Raw genomic sequence first — 17,593 nt, 5'->3', positions numbered from 1 at the left:
GTGGCCAAGGACCCCCCCCATCTCCATCCAGGTCTATTAAGACGAGGGAGGGGGACTTGATTGGGGGAGGGGGAGGGAAATGGGAGGCGGTGGGGGGAGAAGGCAGAAATCTTTAATAAATAAATAAATAAAATTAAAAAAAAAAGAAAAAACTCTTTGTGGCAACTTTACTCACAAAAGCTAGAATAATCTGTGTATTAACAGAGAACGGAAAAGGTTGTAGCATGTTCATACAGGGAAATGCTACTTTAATAAAAAAGAAATTAGTAACTGAGATACCAGTACTGATGACAGAACACAGCACACAGTGTATATACTGTACAATTCTGCTTATATGGAGGACAAGAATGGCAAACTCATCTTTAGTGATAGAAGTCATGGCAGAGCTTGGGTGGGCTAGAGTTTCTAGAAACTAAATGGGAAGGTCAGGAACAACTTCGCTGCACTGATGGAAGAAATTTATGTCTTGATCCAACCAGTACTTCTAGGGATATTTGTAGCTGTCAACGCTAACCCAATTTCAATGTGTATGCATGTGTATGCATGCGTATACTTTGAAGATCTGGGCACTTCAATGCATTGAGTTGTAGCACAATGTAAATTTTTAATAATGCCAAAATTGAAAGTGAGTCTACAAATGTGAGAACTATCTGAAAGATAAAATGCCAAATTGATCAATAAAGAAACAAAGATAGAGGAGGAAAAAAATCATAGTTCCAAACAATTGCAGAAGAAAATGAAGGCAGAGGTGAGAGAAAGAAAGCACCAATAGTCTCCAAACTCAGTCAACAAATGCAAACAGAATCTTGGAGGCCTCGTTAGTAAAACTACTTAAAGAGCTCCATTCGGCACCGCTAGACACTGGACTCCTTCTCCAGCCAGCTCACTCTGAATGGCAGGCTGAAGCAATACTTCTTCTATGGATGCATCCTTAAAAAATATTTTTCTTTTCTACACTGGCTGGGTTCAAGCCACCTCATAAAAGGGTCAAGACCTGAGTCTGGGACCCGAGACGAGAGGTGAGAGAATGCAGTCGCATCAGACTACCACAGATTAGGAGGGGAATGAGAAAGCGAACCTATACATAATTCTATCTCTAATAAGAGCCCTGGCAGACTCCTTGTCCTACCCCTGGAAAAGCAAGACAGTAACATAGGTGACATGACTTCCAGAACAGAGACTCCACATCCAGAAGGTCAGTTCCATGATCTTCTTCATCCGTACAATCTTGAGCAACAGATTGAAGCAATAAATGTCATCCACCAAGCAGGAATTCTCCCACACAAAGAGGAACAGACAACCAGAAATCACCAAACATTTGAGAATAACACAAAAGTTAGATGCAGAAGAGGGGGAGGAAGGGAGGGAGTGAGGAAGGGGGAGGCAGGGAGGGAGGGAAGGAGGGAGGGAGGGAGGGAGGGAGGAAGAGGGAGGGAGGGAGGGATGGAAGAAGAGAAAAGACAGAGAAAGGGAGACAAAGACAGAGAAAGACAGAGAGAGAGAGAAAATACTCAATAAAATACAGTATACTGGATGAAACAAAAGCAAATTTCAAATTAAGTATAATTAATATCCTCAATGAGATCTAAAGAATATCATAACATTAATGGAAAACAGATTGCTATTAAAATGAAATAGGGTTTGGGAAATGAAATAAGCTCAAAAGGCAGAAATAAAAGAGACCTCCTTAAGGCAATTCCCAGAAGGGAATATAATAATTCCTTGTGGTGTTAATATTATAAAGATCAATTAAAGCCATAAATAAAATTATGTGGATCTTCAAAGCAATTAAAATCTAAAGAATGGGTTAACCCAGCACTTATTACTTCCTTGGGTAGTAATTTTAACTTAATATTTGGTAGCAGAAGGAAACAAAACCTACAGGTGAGACCGTTAGACTTCAAAGGAAGAAGCTGATTCTCTGGCATCATCAATTACCTCCCAGCATCAAAATGGAAAGTAAGACAGCTTGTTTGGGTGCATTTTATGAACTTGAGCTCCACCAACCATGGAGCATGAAAGACGCCTTGACCAGAATGATGACCACAGTGCTTTAATATAAGTTTACCTCCCATTCTATGGTCATCTTTATCCATTAGACGTTCATGTGTCATGTGACTCAACTCTGTTACCCACTTGTTCTGGGTTCTATAAGTTTCACAGCCAAATGTGGTGCTCAATCAAAAGAAGCTGAAGGACATACTTGGAGCTTTCTTTTCTTATTTATTTATTTATTTTCTGTAGTTTTGGAGCCAGTTTTGAAACTAGCTCTTGTAGACCAGACTGGCCTCGAACTCACAGAGATCCGCCTGCCTCTGCCTCCCAAGTGCTGAGATTAGAGATGTGTGCCACCACCACCCAACCTGGAACTTTCTATTGGTACTGTATCTTTTTTTCTTTAAAGTATTTATGGGGACTGGAGTGATGACTCAGCAGTTAAGAACACTGGCTGCTCTTTCAGACAATCCAGGATTCACGTCCCAGCACCCACATAGCAGCTCACACCTATCTGTAACTCTAGCCCCAGGTGATCAGACACCCTCTTCTGGCCTCCATGGGAACTGCACACAGTGGTATACAGACTCACATGTGGGTAAAACACCTATACACGTAAATAAAATTAATACAAAAAAAAAATATTTCCTTGTTTATGAGAAGCACCCAGGATAAAAACAAATGGTTTGGAATAGTCTACCTTTATTTAGTTCAGAAATCTTTCCATTTTAATAACAGTGCTTATCTTTGTTATATTTTTTTAAAAAGATTCCTACTTAAGCACACTTCATTTACCTGCACCGTCCTCCTCTGACATTACAGTGTGGCAGAGAGCAAGCAAGCGAAGGAATTCGTGCACTTTGGGGTCCCCCAGTTCAATGGCTTCCATCAGACTGTGGTCAGAGAAATGAAGCACTCTCTCTGACTGAGATTTGCCTGGGACATCCACAGACTCCTTTTTCTGTAAGAGAACACCACCACCGAGTCAAGCTTTTTCCAACAATAATCCATTGTTGTCTTTTCATTTTTGACCTTTGTACTCTTCATGGGGCTATAATCACCTTACTTTAAAAAAAAAACCTACAACTATTAATTAATCCCAAATTGTTTGAAACATATAAACTCTAATATCCATTTCATGCTTCTGTGTAAGGCTTCCATCCTTACACAGGGAAGTTCATAAAGACACAGGATGTTAAGGAGGAGGAGAAACGTTCTGCCCTGCAAGGAAGATTAATCTTAAACTCAGCAAGTACACAACTCAGAATACCTTTAGGAAGTCCCTGAAACCAAACAGATTCAATAGACCCCCTCCTTCCACAAATATATAAGCAGTAAAGACGTGTAAAAGCCGTGAAGGACGCTCACCGACCAGAAACACTGCCTGAAAGGGGCAGAGACCAGCCAGGCTGCCTGGAAGAGACTCAAACCCACTGAGCTGCCTGGGAAGGACACTCTCCAATCCTGAGCTGACTGTAGGTTGTATGGGTTTTCAGCTTTCATGAACTGTCAGCACTCTAAGGTGGGTTCTGGTAACGCAGCTGTCTGAGATAGTCTGCTCCCACAACCCCTCACCCACTTTCCTGTAAATACTCACACCCCAATAAAACCCTTTGATTCACCAAGATGGCCTTTGGTGGTATCGTTTCTTTGGCCTGTCACCCGTTTTCTGTGTGGGGTGAGGAGGTTTTAGTTCTCATACCCTTAGGAACAGTTTCACAAAACACATTCACCATATACCTCTGTCTATTTGGGAACTCTAACCTGATCTCCATCTTTTGGCCTTTTGTTGATTTCATGTGGTCATCCCTCATCTTTAGGACAATTAAATTGTAATTTTAGGAACTTTATGACAGTCTTAGAAGTAATAAAATGGTCGTTTCCCTTCACAAACAGATTGTATCTCTCAACTTCTCACTTTATAAAGGCACTACAACCATTCAATTAATCTGAACCTCCCCTGTATTCTCGTACCCAGGCTGATAACACATGCCATCTCTTTGTAACCAAAATTCAGTATCCCCTCCAAAGATGAAATCACATGCACATTATTTAACGGTATCCAGTTAACAGTCAAGTTTCACACTATAACTAGACTTCCTTTTCTTTGGCTACAAAGTCTGAATCTGTGTGCTTCTCACAGGGATGTTGAAGTACACATCACCCCCTCCATGTCTGGACACACCCCCTCCATGTCCTGGACACACCCCCTCCATGTCCGGAATCCCTCTACATTCCATCCCTAATTTGGGGGGAATACTGATTTTCATGTATTCTTGTTTTTCAAAAGTTTCAATGCGTCCTTTTGCGGGATGAATAAATGATGTTTCTGGCAACATACTCTTGTCTCCCTTACCATGATCTTATTTGTTCCCTGATCCAGTATTTCCAGGAGCTATGGAGCTGAAGGGCTACAGAGCTACGGGGTGTGCTCTGCCTAGAGGCAGCTGTCACACTTTCAGTCTCTCTGTCACTATATAGCTTGAATCACCCATAAAGCCATCTAGCAGAGGGCAAAAAATTACATTTGGGGCTGAAGCTTGAAGCAGCGTTGAGCTCGCTCACTATTCCTTGGCATCAGTCAGGTCCTATGGGATCACAGGAGCCCTAACTAGTTATCGTGACCCTGACTCCCACATCGAGTACCTTGCCAGAGGCCAAGGAAGATGGAATGGCAGGGAGAACTAAGTCATTCTAGTTTTCTACCAGCAACCCTGTCCCTGCTAGCTCTAGAGCAATGAAACCTGGTAACACTGAGGGACTTGGCAAAGATTCCTCTGAACCTGGGAGGCCGAGGTGGGGCTCCATCAGAGCCAGGTCCACAACACTGGCATCAAACAGCCCCAGAGTCTGTGGCAACTTCACTCAATAAGCCTGGGTGGGCTAGGGCAGTCTGAACGCCAGTGACATGATCCAAACACCTCTCTCCACTATGTCTGTGGGACCCTGGCAGCCTGCTACCATACTCTCACTGAGATACCCTGGCCAATATGCGGGCACCGCCACCCCACAGCTGGTCTTGATAAACAAGAACTTATAGATCATTACGAGATTCTTGAAGCTTCCCAGCCAAGATGTTGGTGATGTTTGGTTGCATCAGCAACAGCTGCCTAGCTGAAGAACTAATGATCTCAGCTACTCCGTCCTTTTTGCATGTAGCTAATGGCAAAACTGAGTTCTGCATGTCACCCTTGTCACTTAGTTGTCCTTGCCATGGGAGTGCTGCTGAGGTGGGCACACTGCAGCTTGACTGCAGCCCTTACCTGCTGAAAGCTCTTCCCCCTGCTGCATAGGGTCCTTGATATAGCTGTGATTGTCCAGAGAGGTGGTAGCTACTGGACAATGTGGATAGGAGTCAAGGGAACCCCATTGAGGATGCTTCCCAGAGGTTTCACCAATGGATAGAGTTTGCTGGGAGAAGTACGCATTTGAACTCGTAGGCATGAATCAGTCTCCTCCTCCGTACCACTTGTGCGGGTGCCCTCAACGTTAGCTAGGGCCCTGCCTGTCTTCAGTACCGGGGCAGGAGTGGGGAGGTCTTGCCTCTGTGTAGATTGATCTCCTCAAGGAGCTGTGACTCATGAATGGCTCTGGTTTTGTTACTGTAATCACTGCAGGGCCTTCATGGCTGTTTGCCAGTCCACCTTCAGTATAGATAGCCTAGCGTCATACTTAATCCTGTGACTGGATACCACTTTCGGTAGCAAGGCCCGCATGCTTCATGATAACCCATCAGGCTTCATCTGTCTACTCCTTACCCCTCCCCCAACCCAGGGCTCATGACCAATATGGTGACTTTTCAGCCTAACCAGCTCAAAGATAGACCCAGAGATGACAATGCGGCCTGCACTGTTTCTTGGAGAGGTGATGTGCTTCCGGCCTGGCATGGCAATTATGTGACTTGACTTGCTTGGGGGCATTGCCAATTGCATAGCCTTGGCTCCCAGGACTGAAGGGCTTTAGTGACATCTTTCATATGGCCCAGGGTAGGGCCCACATCCATATTTCTGCAGTTCAGTAACATACTAAGCATGAGTGTTACAATAGCTGAGAATCAGCTGATGGCAAAGGTGGTGGCACTCACGATGTCATCTTCAGTCATATTTCCCACCAGTGTAGAGACCTTACCTTGCTGTGAAACCTGTGCTTTTCCATCCGGAGCAGGAAGATGAATCCATATGCCACCCCTGGCATTTGATTTCAACGTCACAGAGTTCCACTTGTACCCTTTGACACCAAAATTGATGGGACATCCTGACCTGACTAACTTCATTTTGAGAGCAAAATCTGACCTGAAATAGTGTGTGTTTTGCTATAGCCCCCTTTGAACTACTAATACTTATGAATTAACATTTGCTATTACAAATATAGTAATGTGTTCTGTTGGTAAGCACGGCCTTAAATCTCACTAGCCATCACTAAAGAAAGCGGTGGGTACAACGTATTATTTTTCTACAACCCAAAACTTGGGAATTTCTAACCATTCTTCCCTAACTTTATTACTGGCATGTATTATCGTTTGGCATTTGATTCTGAAGTTAAAAGAACATATGATCTTCTAACTACTTTTTAAAAGAAAAACAACGCTGAAAGAAATTATCCATTCTGAGATCCGGTTTGTCAACGCCTGAGGTAAAATTGCAGCCAGGTGCAGGCTCTTTCATCCTCAAACCAGCTTTATTCTAATATGAGTAATACTGAATAAATATTATTGATAGTGGGCCAGAAGGCAGGCTAACAGCTTTATGAATTATGGGGTGTACGGATCCTAACAGGCATCTGGAACAGGCGCTATTTTCCCCATTTTAAGATGAGAATCTGAATTCTCAAGGCCAGCTATAGAGGAAGTGGCAAAGTCAGAACTGAGCAGAATTTTCTGCTTTAAATATTTCGTAGCTATAGCTTCCTAATCTAGTTCTTGATTATTTCTGTACCCAAACACAATTTAATAACCACTACCATTTATCATGTTTGCATTATACTAGCTTTTTTCATATAAGCATTTGTTACATCTTGGATGTAATAAATATTGAATGTCCTTGAAAAGTCCATGTATGGAGAGTTTGGTGTCCAGAGGGGTCATGTCAGGCAATGCTATGAACCTTTAAAAGGAGGCAATCCCAGTGGGAATGACTTTGATCATTGACAGTATGTCCTTAAAGGGTTTAGATGCCTCTTTTTTTTTATCTGATTCAAAATGTAACTGTTTGCAATATCTAGCAACCTGCAGACACCCATGCATTTTATGTAGTAATTCCATTTCTTAAAATGCATTCCACAGGACACCCCAACATTGTGAAGCAACATAAGTACCCAGTTTTCCTCTGAGTTGTCTTTACTATCAACTATAAGAAACATTTTAAATTCCCATTAATGCTTCTTTATATATATTGTAGGACATAGATATAGCAGGTTATAATTTAACAATTGAAAATAATAAACACTTAAAATTGATCTCTTAAGGTTTCTGAGGCTGAAGGTTAAGGAAGAGTGTGCATATTCTACCATCACACATTTTTAAACAGTCAATCACTCTTGTTCGCAAATGCAGAAATGTCTCTAAAGGTTTGGAAACTGTGTGATCAAGGTACCTAGATTAGAGGAAATTTTGAACCATATGAATCTATTTCTTTTTGTATTGTACTTTATGTGTCTCATGGTGGGTGATACAAATCAGGCCCTTAGGAACACGTCACACCTTAAAAACATATACAGTTTAAAATTAAAACAGAGAATGAAATGTGTCTTCTCTACCTTAGTTATTTCTTTCTTCTGGCTCAGGTCATCTAGTACTTCACCTGCAAAAACAAACATTGAAAGTAAATAGTGAGTAAGATTGAAGCTAGTTTGAGTACTTAACTTTAGAAAATAAACCTAGTATTTTGTTTTGTTTGGGTTTTGGTTTTTTTACACTTTGGGGACACTATAATATGATTACATCATTCACCCCTCCCTTTCCTCTCTCTAAACACCCTTATATAACCCTCTTTCTCTCTTTAAATTAATGGTCTCTTTTTCCATTAATTGCTACTGTATATGTAAATAAATATATGTAAATATACATATATCCCTAAACACAGCCTGCTCAGTCTGTATAACGTCACTCATATGTATGTTTTCTGGGTTGACGATTTGTATCGGATAACAAATTGGTGTGCTCTTCCCTGAAGCACTACCACTAGATGGAACAGAATTTCAAATACTGGCCCAATATTTCTAGCCCTGTGCATGGCAATTAATGTAGTGGGATGCTTATGCTTAAGATAAAGCTAAAATAAGTAGGCATTAAAAAGAACACCAAGAGACATGTATCTCCATCTTAGGCATCACTCAGCCCTCATCAGAGCAGCTTTGTTTTACAGTAGATGGTGATTAAGCCAGAGACCCACAGCTGAGAGGCTGTGGAATTTGCAGTCCTGGAGAGAACATCTGTATCACACCCTATTCGCCCAAGGCTCAGGGGTCATGTCAGAGGAGGGGACAGAGAGATTGTAAGAGTCTTAAGACGTGGATGACTCCAAGGAAACTGTATTCTGGAAACCACAGGGCAGGTATGAACTCAGCATATTTGAGACACCATGCCTAAGACCTACATAATCATTCATAGGTCATACAAAACACCAGTGTGGAGAGGGGATGTGGTCACCAAGTCACACTCCCAGCTAAGATCTGTTGTCATTTGATAGCTACTGGCAGAGGGGAAATCAGTTTTCGTTATGGGTGCAGCCTCTAGTGGGTAGAATATTCTTCAGTAAAGGCCACACATCCAAGAGCAGATATATGTGCACAGAAGCTGCGCTTGATGATGGGTTTAAAAAAAAAAATGAAGACACCAGGTTGGGTGGGTAGAGAAGGTGGCAGGAATCCAGGAGTGGTGCCGGGACGGGGTGAATGTGGTCAAAACGCATCGATGAAATTCTCAAGGAACTAACAACAAATGAGCAAACAATAATGAATTAGGGAACACTGGATGATAATGCTCCCCATAAGAGTCATAGACTCTCAAAGACCCCAGTGCCTGCCCTGGGAAATCTCCTTTTGATCTGGTGGTCAGGGTGAGTCCAAGAGCCTTAGGAAACAATATAGATAGGCATTGCCCTTGGTTATCTCCCAGAACTTAAAGGCAAAATCCTACGCTAAAGACACTTCAGACACAGGACTTGGAGAAATCAAGCTGGAACTAACCTGGAAGACTCTTCCCTGAGAACTAATTTTAATAGTATATGAAGATAGTATGTGAGCTATAAAAGGGAAAAAAAGAACCTTTATTCTACACTGCTGTATGTTGGAAGTATACAGTTACTTTTATCTTTCAGGGGTCACAGTTAAGAGATTACCTTGAGTCTCAGAAGAGACTTTGGGCTTTTGAAGTGTGCTAGGAGTGTTGAAGACCATAGGAACTTTTGAAGTCAAATGGAGCACATTTTGTACCATGAGCTGGCCGTGAACCTAAAGGATGGCCATGAGCCTTAGGGAGCAGAGCTGAATGTCATGGTTTGAGTATGACATGTCACTCATAGACTCCCATGTTTGAACACCTGGTTCCCAGCTGGTGGCACTTCCCCTGGTATTTGAAGGGCTGACATGATTGAGTAGGACTCCTTTTTTTTTTTTTTTTTTTTTTACAGTAGTGAGGGATTTGAATCCACCTGTACCAGATACTTACATCATCACCTTCAACAACCTGGCATCAAGAAGCCTTTAAATCAAGTTTTATGGATAAGAAAGTAGAAGAACAAAATCAAAAGTGGAATGACTATATTATAAAAAGTCAGTATGGTGGGAATTTATAACCATGTCTTTTTCTTCACATATAACTTCGTGACAATGATATTTGATGTTTGCTTGTGTTTTTTCTGGGGTGCAGGTCTAAGCTATGAAGGTAGCTCACCTGCCATGCAGGAGGAGTCCTTGAGCTAGTAATGAATCTAGTCAACCTCCTGAAACACAAATCTCAGGTTCACATGGTCATGGTCCTATCATGATCACACAGGCATTTATTCTAATGAATGAAAAGAAGAGAAACAATTGTGTCTTTGTACTAAATGGTCCCCCAAAGATATCCCATTGCAGGATTTGTGATAAAACAGAAGAAAAATTAAAGTCTAACGATAAGTTCTGAGTCCAAACACAAGATGTGGATAAGTGTGCTGGCTAGTTTTATGTCAACTTGACACATGTTAGAGTCATCAGAGAGGAGGGAGCCTCAACTGAGAAAATGCCTTCATAAGATCAGCTGTGGGGCATTTTTAAAGTCAGTGATTGATGTGGGAAGACCTAGCCCATTGTGGGAAGTACCATCCCTGGGCTGGTGGTCCAGCGTCCTATAATCACACAGACTGAGCAAGTCATGTGGAGCAAGCCAGGAAGCTATACTCCTCCATGGTCTCTGTGTCAGCTCCTGCCTCCAGGATCCTGCCCTGCTTGAGTTCCTGTGCTGACTTCCTTCATGATGAGCAATGATGTGGGAATGTAAGCCAAAGAAGTTGCTTTGGTCATGGCGTTTCATCACAGCAACAGTAAACTAAGATGACAAGTCAGAATAAAAAGCTACAATTTCCCAAAGCCCAGATCTATGATTCAAAACAAGATTAAGCTGTGCCAAATTAAAAAAAAAAATCTGAACAGTCTGGAGGTGTGCAAGAAAGAACATATTTGAAGGGTATAAATATATTATAAATTATAATCAGGGCCAAAAGAGAATATTTAACCCTTTCCATTCCTTTCCTGTATACTATGAGGGAAATTACAAACTTTCATAGGCTTTTTAAAATATGAACTTTTATAAAGATCTTAAGACCTCTACTTGAAAATGTCAAAAAGTTGTCTCTAAAAGTAGTCTGCAATAAATATTTCCTCAAATGGCTATTGGCCCACTTGTCTAATAATTTCAAACTGCTTCTCAGAAATGATACTACTTATGCTAAGATGAAGCAAAAGGATCCTCGAATTTTATAAAATCCTCTAGTATTCTTAAATATTCTTACTTACACTACTATTTAGGTCAAGGCAGTATTCTTAGAAAGTCTCTGAAAATAATGCCCATACATTTTCAGTAATGGTTCTATGCTGTTTACTAGGAATGATGAGACTATAAGGCTGGAGTCACCATGTCCACTCCCAAAGAAGGCAGGACATGCAGCAAGGAGTACAAAGGAGCTTAGGAGACCATTACTGCAGGGGTGATGGTGGTAGGGTTCAAAGAGGGGGAAGTCAAAAGGCAGAACAGTGTTTCTCCATCCCTTGTTTTCCTTCAGGGTCAAATCCTGCTTTAAAATATTGGCAATGTGCCGGGCGGTGGTGGCACACGCCTTTAATCCCAGCACTTGGGAGGTAGAGGCAGGCGGATCTCTGTGAGTTCGAGACCAGCCTGGTCTACAAGAGCTAGTTCCAGGACAGGCTCCAAAACCATAGAGAAACCCTGTCTCAAAAAAAAAAAAATTGGCAATGCGTGACGTTTCCTTCCCATTAGGAGAGAAGAGAAAACATGGTCTCTCTTGGAACTCCTTGACTTCCCAAAATATCTTGACTTTCATGAATTAAAGTCAGAGATCCAGAAGAACACTGTGGAAAGCCCCATTGGACTCCCATATTCTCTATGAAAGAAACTGTCTACTAACTAGCTGATACCAGGTTCAGAAGGGCCAGGTATAAAAAGAATGCTTGAAAACCCAAATACAGATTATTTATTCACATAGAAGGATGGATAGGGGAACTTGGCTGTGAAGGAGTCCTAGAAAGTATGCACTTCAGGAAATAAATATTAAATTTCATCACAAACACATGCATTGACATTTGTCCCACAGCAAACCATGAGAGGAAGCAAAAGACATTGGCTTAACAAGATAAATAATGCTAGCTAGAACTCATCCTTCCAGGGAATTGGGCCTCTGGAGCATTACAGAGAAAAGCCACATGAAAGAGTATCAAAGGGAACCGTCTCTACCCATGAATGGGCAACAGATCCTAAGTTTCATCAAATTGTTCCAAACATGTACAATAACTAGTTATAGGTATTCCATTACCCGCCAAGCATCATGGCAATGCTTAATAGGAAAGCCATGATGATTTGGGTAATAGGATATTATTTTTAATGATGTTGCTTATTTATTTATTAAGTTATTACTAAGAAGAAGAAACTATTCCCTTACCATAGACTCTCCCATTGATGGAACATTTTTTGAAAGTCATGATGTTTTGAGTGAGAGTTCCTGTTTTGTCAGAGAAAATATATTCAATCTGGCCCAGTTCTTCATTGAGTGTGGTCGTCCGAGCTTCGGCAGGCATTGCCTTGGCAGTATAATACATCTTCCGGTCCCAGTTTATAAAATAACTGTGTCCCAGGCGGATTACTTCCACGCTGTGGTCCGTTAAGATGAGAAAGAAAGAAAAGAAAGAAGGAGGGAGGGAGATAGGGGGGAAGGGAGGGAGGAAAGAAAAAGAAAGAAAGAGAGAGAGAGAGAGAGAGAGAGAGAGAGAGAGAGAGAGAGAGAGAGAGAGAGAAAGAGAGGAAAAAAGAAAGATCCCATCAACATCTGAACACCTTGCTTTGCCAAATTCCTCAAGGGTTTCAAAAACAAAAAATGTAAGTGCTCTGTCCCTAGGTCCTAGTGATCTTCAGAAATGCCTCAGCTGAGAATCTGTTATCTGTTCATAAACCTAAGTGTCCAAGTGATTTCTTCACAAGCATCATAAGGCAAAATGGCTGCCACATCAGGAAACCTCAAACAATGGCCTGTGGTTCTCGATGTTAAATAAAACCCAGTGGAGAGTTTTGTATAACATGTTAATTTGAAACTCCATCTGCATCTCAGAGTGAACAACCCCTTACTGAAGATATTTGGCATACATCTAGTTGGAAGAAATGCATTCTAAAATATAGATAGGGTTTTACTTTGCAAATAAGCCAGCAGTAAGTCTCTATTAAGTAGCAAGCAAACCGTGATGAATCTTGACTAAAAACAGGGTTTCCCATTTCCTGTCTTGCATTCCAGTAATAACTTATATATTCAAACTCCAGAAAGGCAAAGTTTGTGGACAAGGGTCTTAGTCCAAAGTTGTCATCTCTAATGCCAGATTGTGACAAAATGAGGCGTGGCTCTTTAGGAGACTTTATGGAGGGCTTTTCTAAGGTTTATGCTAAATTGTTCACTGCTTTCAAAGAACTATATTTCATAAAACTAAGTGCAACTTCAATAAAAACATACATTTTTCCAGGAATTTCATTTTGAAAAGCACTTCTATTGATAACATAGAGTTATTTTATTCAGTTTTACTTTGCTTTTATATAGTTCCACACCACACCTGAACAGATTTGTTCCTGGACATTATGTAATTTTGCTGATAGGAGAAGTTTTTAAATTATTGCTGACCTAAATGAAAGCTTGAAACTCTCTCTCTCTCTCTCTCTCTCTCTCTCTCTCTCTCTCACACACACACACACACACACACACACACAAACACACACACACGGAGACATCACTCACACTATTAGAAGCTTAGATGAATTCCAGCAGTGGTGGGAATTATTTTGGATGCCCAGGTTCATAATCACTTGCATGCATTATTTTTTTTCTGGATAGGTTTATTTTAGCTTGAGCTTCCTGTCTTTGCTCACTGGATTTAAATTCATGTCTTTCTATATTAACAAGAGCATTCAGAGGAACATAAAATTGTACTGATAATAGCAGACACCTATAGTTTATCTCTTTTTTCTCGTCTGCACTTGAAGAAGTCTGAGTGATGTGCACGTCTTCCTTGCATACTGAACGCTGTACATCTAGTTCTTCAAGTCCACTGGGAGCAGCTACACTTCCAGCTAAGGGTGGTATGGGACAAGGTCACCTCTGAGTTTCTCCCATGCTGCAGTACAAGCCAATGGAAAGCTGCAAAATTCCCTCGCATTCTGGGGCCTTAAAATCGCCTGTCGAGAATATGGGTCTCTGTTTGGCTTGGGAAAAGAGGGTCTGGGAGGGAGACAGTACAACATGCAACCCTCTCCTTCACACACACACACACACACACACACACACACTCTGTGACTGGGCCTTCCTTAATGCATAAACACATTGACAGCATGGAAATATCTTTTTCAAAATAAATGTCTTTGTTCACCTGGAACTGTTAATTGTTCAAAGTGAATCAGGAACTCTAGCCATCTGGCACTGGTTTATGTATTGTACCTATCCAAAAGCCTAATAGGGGCTTTTGTGGACGCCTTCAGCCCTCATCACAGAGACACCCGGCAGTTCTCTGGTCCTGCATCACGGTGTTTAAACACTTAGGACCAAACAGCCTGAAATTTCTTGGGCTGAGATCACAGTTATTCAGCACGAGGGAAAGTCTCAGCTTTTCATGTTAACCAATCCCAAACCCCATACGGTTTAGAAACAGAGACAACAGGGTGCAGGTGCCAGCCATTTAGATTTTACCTTTAGATCTTCATTCTGACTATGCAATTAGTTATGTAATCCTGATTATATAAACTCCCCCCTTTCAACAGAGCTTTTTTGAGAAGATCCAGGGGACACGTAAATGAGATAACGTATGTGACGTTCCTTATGCAAAACTTTAAAAAAGGAAGCAAGGCCATCTATGGAATGTGGCAAGGCGTCATATTCATGTTACATTATAGAGCACTAGAGAATGGTTTTGAAATAGGAAAACACGATGCAGAAGAAGGCTGTGAAAGCAAAGTGCTGTGCCAACATCAAATAAAAGTAAACACATACACATAGAACGGTATCTAAAGGTAAGTGCTATGATTTGGATACAAAGGAATCCAGAAATCAGTTATTTTTAATGTCCTCGTTTTATAGAGCAACACATATTTGACAAATACAAGACAAAAAGAAGCCAAGTACTTTCATGAAGGCCGGGGATATTATTACCAATGCTAATATCAAAAACCTGGGCTGCAAATATTATAAATATGGCTTTTGGCTAACAACTACTTACTAAAAGTAAAAGGGATGCTAACCTGGGAACCTAGCTTTGTTTTTTAAAAAACAAAAACAAAAACAAAACAAAACTACCTCTCCAAACATTAAATGAAAACTGCCAGAGCAGTACAAGAAAGACGCCACAAAGAGCCTGTGTCCTCCACAAGGGCATAAACTACGCGTACGCAGATGGTAAGGCACTGTGCGCATGTGCAGATGGTACACCTCTGCCACATTGGTTATTAGGGCACAAGAGGAAAGCTACAAAGTTAATATAGCTTTTATGGCAAAGAGCAGCCTTTACTACCAGCTTTGTAATGGGGTTCAAGCATGAGAGAGTCTCGGTATCAAAGATGAGCCAGCAGAATACAGATCACACAGGGCTCAGGCTGCCCACAGCTGCAGAAGGCCCGGAGTGTTTTGTGGTGCTGTGGCCACATGCCTCTGCTTCAAGTCAATTTCCCATCACTTGACATTTCAGCTTCCTGACCTCTATCCAAAACAAGAGTGAATTTTATTCATAACTTCCCTTGTTTGACTGAAGCTCAGTTTTTGGAACGAGAAAAAAGAGGTTAGTCATAATTAGTGGCAATTTGGAGCTGAGGGTTTTGTATGTTGTTAAAGTCCTGATGGCAAGGACTGACAACCAACCAAGTCCTAGTTCAGCTCCAGGATCTCTGGTACTGTCTGACTCAGTCTTGGAAGAATTGGAGAATGTCTTGGGTAGGCCTATCTAAGCCTCATAGAACACACTCATTCACACACACACACACACACACACACACACACACACACATCTGCATGGAGAAAGGGGAGGTGGAAGCAGGGAGGAAACATGCATATGTTTGGAGAAAGAGAACACATACACAGGGAGCAAACATACACTCACACAGAGAAAGAGAGAACACACACACGAGAAAGATGGAGTCAGATACAGACAATGATAGACAATTTTAATAACGCTTAGTGGGACTAAATCTAGAAACTGTAGATCAGGATAGTGGGAAAGATGAACTATACTTACCTAACAATGGCCAAGGACTACCACCTTACTGTGAGTCCTTCCTGTATTTATAATGGCTGCCAATAATAAGGTATTCTTCCCGTCGTTACAGGGCTAATGAGTGATAGACAAGAGCACCTGTCTCCTGGCACCTGCGGCAGACCAATGACAGGGGACCACATCTCAAAACATCCCAGGTTTTCTTTTTCTTACCTTAGATCAGCTCAATTTTATCAATCAGATTGCAAGAGCATAGCACAATTTACATGTTCCGAAGAAATGCATTCCTAAGAAACCTTACTAATGAAGGAGAAAATAAAATATATTCATTGTGATTTTTGAAAAAGTGCGGGTTAAACAGAATTAAAGAGCAAAGTCACCTCATTCCTAACGCGCGCAGCAGATCACACAGAGGGGGAGTGACGAAGTGATTCCATTGCAGGGTAAACGCTCACCTCACATATAACGAAATGGGCACAAGTGTGTTGAGGATGATAACGTATGACCAGAAAGTTAAGAATCCTGAGAATAAGGAACTCTTCTCGCCTTCACTCCGAAAGAGGAAAGTTCTGAACTGGGCTCCAACTTTACTCTCCCAGATTGAATTTCCTATTGCAAGAATAACTCCCAAGCACACCAGAAATCCAAATATCTGAAACAACAATAGAAGTATAGAAATGAAGGTTAACGTGAACCCTAAATTTGTCAAATCAACACAATGTAGCTACAAATTATTTCCCATAAGAAACTATCATTTGAAAATCAAATTATATAAACCTTTTCTTACTTAAAATAAAGCATATGAATAAATTTCATCTGGCTAAAATCTGACATGTATTTTCTCTCTTGATTCTCCCACTAACTCTCACTAAGGCAGATACAATTATTCACAGATTAAAAACAAAAGAATAAGCACAGAAAAGACTATGCTGCAGATTGACCCCTATCACAAAGGCAGCTACAAACCCTTACTCAAAAAAATCATGTTTCAATGTTTTAAGTCCAATGCTTGAAGCCCAGAAGGCCACATTCCCTCGGTGCCATAGAGGCCCCAGGGCACACCTGCTGTCCAGCTATAATGTACTGTAATGATTCACCTCAATTGACAGTGTGATGGACTTTAGAATCAACATGGAAACAAGCCTGTAGCTAACTCTAGATGATCTAGACTCGATTAATTGAAGAGGGACGACCCACCTACATGTGGGCAGCAAGAATCCACCACCAAGTGTACCCAGACTGTTTAAATGAGAGAGCAAGGTGAGCACCAGCACCCATCTCTCTCTGCCCTCTAACGGTGTGTACCACGTGACCAGCTGTCTCCTGCTCCTTCTGCCAGGTCTTCACCACCATGGATGACTGCATCCCCAGGCTGTGAACAAAGCTGAATTCCTCTTTTAAATGACTTTTGACTGGGATTAAAGGCGTGCGCCATCACCGCCCAGGTGTTTGATAACCAGCAGCAAGATGAGCAACTACTAGCCTGACTGGCGCTCCCTCTCACCACCTCACACTTGTTGGAGCTCTTGGCTGTGGAACTGCCCGCAAATCTTTACACACGGACGCAGAAAATGGGATGAGCTGAAACACCTTGTGGTGTAGATACTTTGCGTTTGAAATCTTTGAAATAAGTGGGAGGCAGGGTAAAAATGTG

The 17,593-nt window shown here is 41.5% G+C and overlaps 1 protein-coding gene across 4 annotated transcripts in view; it reads right to left on the bottom strand.

Moving 5' to 3' along the window:
- The window catches only part of Atp8b4 (ATPase phospholipid transporting 8B4 (putative)), a 162,453-nt gene that overhangs the window by 67,397 nt on the left and 77,463 nt on the right, over positions 1-17,593 (bottom strand). For all 4 annotated transcript variants that reach the window (XM_057780833.1, XM_057780835.1, XM_057780836.1 and 1 more), the window contains 4 exons: positions 16,395-16,591; positions 12,147-12,355; positions 7,750-7,793; positions 2,791-2,956 (listed from right to left, as the gene is read on the bottom strand). In XM_057780833.1, coding sequence (XP_057636816.1) covers positions 2,791-2,956; positions 7,750-7,793; positions 12,147-12,355; positions 16,395-16,591 — 616 coding nt within the window. The remainder of the gene's footprint in view (positions 1-2,790; positions 2,957-7,749; positions 7,794-12,146; positions 12,356-16,394; positions 16,592-17,593) is intronic.

This window comes from Chionomys nivalis, chromosome 9 (assembly GCF_950005125.1).
Source record: "Chionomys nivalis chromosome 9, mChiNiv1.1, whole genome shotgun sequence".
NCBI classification, from domain to species: Eukaryota; Metazoa; Chordata; class Mammalia; order Rodentia; family Cricetidae; genus Chionomys; species Chionomys nivalis.
This window is presented reverse-complemented; position numbering and strand designations above follow the sequence as displayed.